The sequence below is a fragment of the Eurypyga helias genome, unplaced genomic scaffold, assembly GCF_000690775.1.
Source record: "Eurypyga helias isolate BGI_N326 unplaced genomic scaffold, ASM69077v1 scaffold11665, whole genome shotgun sequence".
NCBI classification, from domain to species: domain Eukaryota; kingdom Metazoa; phylum Chordata; class Aves; order Eurypygiformes; family Eurypygidae; genus Eurypyga; species Eurypyga helias.
In genome coordinates, this window is record NW_010250921.1 from 24087 (window position 1) to 32675 (window position 8589).

At 39.3% G+C, this 8589-nt stretch overlaps 1 protein-coding gene across 1 annotated transcript in view; it reads right to left on the minus strand.

Moving 5' to 3' along the window:
• Positions 1-8589, minus strand: part of NEK5 (NIMA-related kinase 5) — a 27835-nt gene that overhangs the window by 17424 nt on the left and 1822 nt on the right. The window contains exons 2-7 of the mRNA XM_010151838.1: positions 7933-8029; positions 6846-6943; positions 5005-5088; positions 4827-4897; positions 2451-2537; positions 1315-1369 (exon numbers count right to left, since the gene is read on the minus strand). Of these exons, the coding sequence (XP_010150140.1) occupies positions 1315-1369; positions 2451-2537; positions 4827-4897; positions 5005-5088; positions 6846-6943; positions 7933-8029 (492 nt within the window). The remainder of the gene's footprint in view (positions 1-1314; positions 1370-2450; positions 2538-4826; positions 4898-5004; positions 5089-6845; positions 6944-7932; positions 8030-8589) is intronic.

Consider the following 8589-nt stretch of genomic DNA (forward strand, 5'->3'; position numbering starts at 1 on the left):
CTCTGACCATCTTCGGGCCCTCCTCTGGACTCGCTCCAACCGGTCTATATCCTTCTGATGTCGAGGGCTCCACAGCCGGACACAGCACTCCAGGTGGGGTCTCATGAAAGCGGAGTAGAGGGGGAGAATTCCCTCCCTCGACCTGCTGGCCATGCTAGACAGGTCTCTTAACAGGTCAGCATCAATATAGTTTTTAGGCCCTTAGACAAAAATAATTGTGAAAGCAAGTTCTTTCTAAAATTACCATTTTCTTTACATGGCTATTTTGAAGGTGGTGTAACCAAAATTTGCCTTAACTTCACTTGCATTTTCTGTCTACATCAGCATCTAGTCCCTGCCTTCAAATTAACAAAAATGGTTAGCAATACAGAATAAACCTCCTAATATTCATGAGTAATATTCATGTTTTTTCACTTTATGAAATCTGAAATTTTCCTCAGCAGTATCCCCACGGTCTCAGCACAACTGAGACCTATCAGTGCTCTGCATTCTCCCACATCCCACCGCAGCAAAAGGTCAACTTCTGCTGGGCCCAAGAACATGATCCTTTTGCTGGTCTCAGGATTTGTTATTGCTGTGTTGCATTCTCCACATCATACTCACAGGCTGAGCGTTAGCTGAGGCTCAGATCAGTTGCCCAGGGAAGCTGTGGATGCCCATCCCTGGAAGTGTTCAAGGCCAGGCTGGATGAGGCTTTGAGCAACCTGGTCTAGTGGAAGGTGTCCCTGCCTATGGCAGGGGGATTGGAACCAGATGGTCTTTAAGGTCCCTTCCAACCCAAATCGTTCCAACATTCTATGATTCTGTGATCAGGCTGAGGAGAACACAGCTTCCTGAAGATGCTATCTTAATTATCTCCCAACAAGAATGTGTTTCCAAACAAAACAAAACCTTTAGGAAAGTGCTTCTGCGGACTCAAACTGCATTCTGGGGAAATATGGATTGTTTCTTTCAAATGGAAATGGGTAAAATTATATGCCTAAAGCCTAACCTTGAAGTTTGGCTTCAATTCTTCCATTGTTCATCTGCCTTTTGAAAAAGTTTAGTACTTGAGAGTAAATGTATGTTCGATATGTATACACACACACATATATGTGAGTTGTAGAAATACAACATATTACATTGTATGTTAGTATGCACAAAACAGAAACCATACAAAAAAATTAAAACACTAGCAGTCATTCTTTAATATCAATAAATAAGCTGAAAATAATTCTAGCAGCTGACTACGAATACTACTATTACTAGAGTTTTCCCAGGCTGTCCACTGTCTTTTTTAATAACATGGTAACAATCTGATTCTATGGTACTTACAGGATGCTTTAGTGCACACAGCTCATAAAGCACACAGCCAAGAGACCAAATATCTCTGTGAATAAAAAAAGTAATTACAGTTTCACGGAAAAACTATATTTTCATACGTGCAATCGGCATCTCTTCTCAGCTCTCAAATTTATTAAGATTATTGCATCACAGACCAATAATGGTCCAATTTTTAATTTTTCTTAAGATGCACTGAAAAGAACAACTAAAAATTTCTTTTTAGTTGTGGTATCAGTGTTTTTATGATACCTAACTAGGTACCACTAGGTTTCATTATCATCAGAAAAGGCCCACGACATAAGGAGTGTCTGCCTAATATTCCTAGCATGATGAAGGCCAAACTATCCCTGGCTGACTTGATAGTTAAGGAGACAATAAGGGAGTAAACTTGTGTGAATAGGACCCTAAACATGCAGCTCCTGACTTTTCAGTGCTTTTCATCTGGTATTTTGTGCTAAGCCTGAGTGAGCCTTTACAATTCTCAGACCTATTTGTCTTTCTTGTAGGTGGCTACTGCAGTCGTTCAGAAGTGCCAACCTAGTAGCTTTCATTTTAGTGTATTTTTATAAATCACAGATTCACAAACTTGGAACTGAAAAGATTCATGCTTGCACTGGTTATTACATGTTAGAAACACAGAGAGAAATTTAGTATTTGATGGAGAACGAGATAAAGCAAAGGGAAAAAAAAATCAATTTTACGTTTCATGCCACTATTAACAAGGAGTATTAAAAGAGAATTAAACTGAAAGTACACGTAATTTTATAAAAACAAAAAATATAATTATCTTAAGCCTGTAGATGAATCACAACAAATTAATGATTGCTATGCTCTGAGTCAAAATACAACTGACTGTGTTGTTTAGTGTAACATACTTGTTATTGATTGAGGCATCTAATTGTTGTACATAGTAATACATAACTTCACACAGGGTGACACATGAAATTCCTGATGCCCTGCAGAAATACGGATTTGCACCACAATATTAATAAAGTTATGGAATCATAGAAGGGTTTGGGTTGGAAGGGACCTTAAGGATCATCTAGTTCCAGCCCCCCTGCCATGGGGGTTTGCGAGTGCCTGCATGCCCTCATGCACAAGCATATTAAGGAAAGACAGAGACTTACGTTTTATTGTTATACGGTCGATTTTCACAGATCTCAGGTGACAGGTAATAAGGGGTCCCTACACAGGTACGGGCAAACTCCATAGTGCTAATGAAACACAATGAACAAAAAGGCTTACACACTGAAAAACTTTACAAGCGACTGAACTAGAGGCTTCTCTGACCCAGGTGAAAAGCCCATGGGGGATATTATTTCTGCTCTCCAAACAGTTAAAAAATGGAACACCTCAGGAAAAAACTAACGCATTTACCAGTTCTGTGTCAAAATGACTCACTATTTTAATACAGGGGGAGTGTTTGCACTTCAGCAGAAAGAACAAGAATTCTCTTTTACCCACTTTTCACCAGCATGGCAATCAACATTTTCAAGGAATGTTCAGCATTAACACAAAATTCTGAAAGCTGTCAAAGACACTGCATAACATGAGAAGTCTCCAACATACTCACTGGAGTAAGAGTATGGGAGGTGGTAGTCAGCCATGCAAGCCAGAAACAGGGGAAGGAGGAAGTGCTGCCCAGAAACTAAAGGTGAAGTAAGTGAATTCCAGTTCCATCTTTGGTGGTGAGTTGTAGAAAAGCGTAGTCAAATAGCACCAGTTGGATTCTTTTCACTTGCTTTTAGACATACATTCTGTGGATATCATCAAGTCACTGGGAAGCCCGTGGAGAGAAACAGGTATTCACAGAATGTGATTCCTTTCACTCTATGCTAGATGACAATGAAAGATGTAAGTTACAGTCTTTATCGAGTATATGAACACTGAGTGCCAGAGGTGCCGCAGGCACTTAACTGCAAGGAAAGTATTTGACATGGTTTTGCATTCTGAAGTGGAGAATGGAGATGAAAATGCCTTTGCATACCCCAGGGGAGGAGGAAAGGAGAGCCTGAGAGACTTAATTCACCTGTTATATGAGGAAAAGTACTATCAAGCTTCAATTATTTTGTTGTTTAAGCCTATTACATACTCTTTAAAATGTCTGTACTTGGACACTCAAATTCTGAGGTTTACTTTTTATCTGCTGAGTAGGACAAATCCTTAAAACACTTCTCCCCAGAGCGCTTCTGAAGGTAGGCACTTTCTGCATAAGGTGTTTACACACGGAGAGTAGAGGCACTGACAGTAGGTCTATGCTTCACGAAGGAACACACCGCAAAAGCACGAGAGCTGGCAGGGACTGCAGCTACAACAGCAGCACAGCATATGCCTGGAGATGAGCAGGCTTGGATCACGATACTATCCAAACTCACTAATCCAATATACTCCAACTCTAAGCAAGACTTCCTAGCTCTGATGCACCACTGAACTGGCAAGGTTATGCAGGCCTCAACCCAAAGCCAGTCTGATGGGGCCCTGACAGAAATTACATGGGCGGTATGTCCATGTGAAAACGCGTAACGGTAACTGATACGTGTACGCAGTTAAGTACACCTGGAGAGAATGCGCAAACTGCCTATGTTGGTGGAAGTCAGCTGTTCTCGTTACTGTTGCTGAGTAGACAGAAATGTGGTTAAACTTACACCGACCTGATTTAGGGATAAGAAAATTTTTAACAAGTGAGTTGCGGCAGGTGTAGTACAAAACAACCGAGAAGGACTAATTCTAGAGGGACACTCTGCAAAATCATCACCTTTCCGCACAATGCCTAATTAAATTGTGGAACTTCTTTGCCACAATATCCTGCCACAGTCAGAGGCAATCAAGTGGCTCAAAAAGAGATCAGATTCAAGCACTGTCCTGTTGTTAGCATTCCTACACACACACACACACCCCGGCATGTTTCAGCCACACCAAAAAGCACTCTTCCAGACAACACCTGGCCACCAGCAGGAGAGACCAACCTTGTCCCCAGAGTTAGCAAAGATAAGGCCACCATCTTTGGGAGAACAGAGTTTAGCCATATGGATGGAAGCCATGTCATGCCATTTACCCTCAGCCACAGAGAGTGGGTTCTGTCCCTTTTAAAAAAAATTAATATATACACAGTCTTGGAGGACAAAGAAAATCTGTACAAACTCCTAAGTTTTTAATGCTCTTCACTTTCTTTTTTATGAGGTACCAGAACTGATTATCAACAGCTGCAAGACCTGCGCTTCCAGAATCTCTTTACGTCAGTTCCACAGAGAAAGACTGAGGCTTCCCCACCCTATATCCTATAGACAACAGAAGTCCTGTTAGGAGGCTAGATACATCTGTGGTTTCATGCAAGATGGCATGTTCTAGGAGAATGGAAAAAAATGCAGTGTCAGACCCTTTGTATCCCAGACCTCTTGAACAAGCCAAATCCACAAACGATTTGCACATTCCAGTGGCATTCTGAACATTCAGAAACAGTCCTGTTTGGTGTAGAACACAGGCTAACTAAAACAGGCGCTTACCTGTTCAACTGTCTTGCTATGCCGAAGTCCCCAAGCTTTGCTACCTTTCCATTATTGCTAAGAAAAATGTTCTGCAAATAAAAACAGAACTGGGATACACAAATGAAACATGGCAGAGCTTCCTCAGCATATTTTTTATAAGACAAAATCACCCCCTCTCCAGTAATAGTTTTACTACCTGTGCTTTTACATCTCTGTGCAAAATCTTCTTGTCGTGAATGTGCTTTAAGCCCAAGGAGATCTGCACAAACCAATTCAGAACCTGCAGTGAAAGTTAGAGGGAACAGATACCTATGAACTTGTGTGACTCTAATGTCCAATGGGTCATCTTACTGAAATATGTAAAATAAAGACAACAACAAAATCCAGTATATGTAGAGCATATGCAGTATAAAATAGTAAGAAATAATATTTTTAAAATCCATGTCATAGAGTTTTCCTTCCTTTTTAAGTGCTATCACAAAACTAAATGGAAATAGATACCTGCTACACTTTCCTTATCCCCATGAAGTCTACACAGTCTGTGACAGGACAAGTACTTAAACAAGAACTGAAGAATCACGTCACAGGACAGTAAGAATACTAGACCTTTATTTAGAAATGAGTGGGTTTGAATAGCAACTAAGACAGATTTAGGAAGTGTCTGCTTAATCCTTACTGGTAGAATTCACATGGCCCACTTATAGTATTTGTAGTCCTACGGAATGTCGTCCAGAAAAAAAAAAACAGAAACAAAGGATGAAGAACTCAAATGTGGTGAAAGAACGGAGCTATGAAGAAACCTGCATAAATTAGTAAGCACACAGGTTTATCCTTTATCCTTGACCCAGCACAACTCGTAAACATATTTTTAACTTCAAATATACAGGTTTTATTGAGTAAGGGCCTTTGGACTTAATTCAGAAACAAAAGCATAACGTGTTTATATGCTTCTCTAGATGGGAAAATAGATGGTCATGAAAGACTTTGATTCAAGTAATAATCTTCTATTGAGTAATGCTTCATATTAAGCAGGCAATTTCCTGAATAGAGCTGATGCCACAAATGAGACTTTTAGGCATACATTTGAAAATAAAAAGATGTTTCAAAAACGTTATGTTGGGCATTTACTTTCCTTTTGTAACTGGCAGATGTATCTTTAGTTTCTGTAATCCACTCTTCTAGCTCTAATTCTTTTGCCTTTCTTTGGATATATATTATTCTGTTTCGTTGTCAAGGGGTTTGTGTGGGTTCATTTTTGCCCGTTTTATGCTTTAGAGTATATTGCCACTAACAGGTTGGATACTACCTAGTTTCTAGGTAAATTTTCATTGTACCTGCAAAAGTGAAAGACTATGCATGATTAAATAACCTCAGAGTTCAGTACACTGAGTCCAATATATAAGAGAAAATTTCCCTCAGAAAGCTAAGAAATAGTGAAAAAATAAGAGAGTAAGTAAGGAATAGTGGGAAGTTCTGCTTCTGTGAATTGCAATACCTATCATACTAACCCATTTACAACTTAAAATATATGTGAACATACGCCAAAAGCACTGAGAATTCTAGGCATATTCCCCTGTGCTGGTTTAACAATATAAATAGCATCAGAGAAGCTTTGACTCAAATGAAACAAATGAGTTTTACCACTGACTTCAGTATAAAGCAGGATACACCATGATGCAAGTAGCATGAACGAATGAAGAACTCATCTATAATACATCCCCCCAAAATTCTAAAGCACCATTTAAAAGAAGGTCTTCATGGCTTAGAAGGTATACCCGTAATACAAAGAAAAATGGCATCTGCAATGGAAGGAGCAAGAGGCGGGCAGGGCGATAAAAATGGCATGAAAACACTGCTAATGAATTGATCTTAAACCAGGGTAAAAAGCAAACTCTAAACTTCCATTACAATTACCAAAGTTTCTTTAAAATGTCCAATTACTGTAACAGGTCAGCAAAGAAAGAGTAGCTGGTACTGGATAATTCAAACCACGTGTTTTACATAGTATGTCATCTCCTCTAAAGAGAACTTCTTCACCTGGTCCTCGTCAAACAGCACTCCATGCTGCATATTTATGCGCCTCATCAAATCTCCACCATCACAGTATTCCATCACAATATACAGCTTGTTCTTTTCTGAAAGGAAAAGAATCATTTTTCCTTTATTCCTTTGCTACTTATGAATACAGCAATGTATTATTTTTATTTTATATGATCCTTCTTTTAAAAGGGAGTAGTTAATCCTCTATCTACTCCTCCATTTCAAAGAGTAACTTAGAAAAAATGGATACTCCCAGTGAAACCTGATGCAAAACTAAGACATGAAAGTACATTTAAATGGAGATTCAACAGAATATTAAATATATGAGAAAACCCCCAGGAGACCACACTGATAGAAAAAAAGACAGTGCTTACTTGTCTTACCATTGCTTGTTCTTACAAGCAGTGCTTAGCAGAATACTTCCTAGTGGGATTGTTCCCCAGTAGTAACTAGGTACACAGCTAGGGTTACAGAAAAGGTTAAAAGTAGACAGTGTCAAACAGTACAAATAAACAGCATGGGTTACTCAATACGGAAACTCACCCTAGTCTTACCTCTCTGGGGTCCAGAAGACTACCAGATTTACATGTCCCTTAAAACATTCATAGTCCTGATCACAGAAAACAATTTGAACACAAGCTGTAACTGTAGCATTCCTTATAGAAGGCATTCCTTCTCCTTCTTTTGGTCCTGAAGAAGCCTGTATCCTTGAGTGATACCTCAAAATATGGCTCAAGACAAAAGGCCAACAGGACCTATTTCCTGCTATACTCAAAAGCGCCTTTTTTCTACTGAAACTCCTGGAAAAGCTTCCTAAAACTCTGGACTCCTACGGAAGGTCAAGACTAAAGTTCAACTTAAGCCATGCAGACACCCCAGGACCTAGCATTCACGCCACAATACTTTAGGCCCCAGTCACACACATGAAGAGGGCAAGTGATGACTGAGTTTGATAACTTGTGTTCATTTTTAGGGGTTGGGTCCTGTCCCCACTGGTAAGTAAGGTTGGGCGATATTAACAAGCTAGGTTTTGTTGCCTTCTGCCCCTATGATCATAAATAAAAAAAAAATGTTAAAAGTAAACCTTGCAAAGAAGCATAGAAGGTTACGATATTTGCATGCTTCATCTGGGCCAGAAGAATGACTTCTTTCTGAGAGGCTTCTTTTTCTTTCTCAGGCATCTACAATGAATTAAGAAACTCCATGCTAGCAATGATGTATTTCACTCTTTTCAAAAACACTTACATCGTTATCAAACCATTTCTGCAAATATAAAAAGGCTGTGTACCAAGGTGATGCAGAAATACTGTAAAATATGATGTATATATAATATAAATACCAATTCGCAGTGTATGCTTGGAAACGCTGAAACATCTCCAAAGACAAACCAAATTATGACAGTTAACAAACAAGCAAATGTGTAAACTTTTTACACAGATGCTATTGCTAACCTAGTGAATAGAGTTAAATTCTAAAGTTAAAACTCCCTTAAGTATTTGAAGAAAAAGGGTCTTGATAATTCTGTATTCCTAACATGGGTGATGTCAGAAGAATAAAAGGAAAAAAAATCCTTTGTTTTACTGGGGTTATGAGTTCTTGCAACATTTTGGGCAAACTCTTTGCCCTGTTGCACTAAATGGAAAACTTATAGAATCACAGCATGGTTTGGGTTGGAAGGGGCCTTAAAGATCATCCAGTTCCAACCCCCCTGCCATGGGCAGAGACACCTTCCACTAGACCC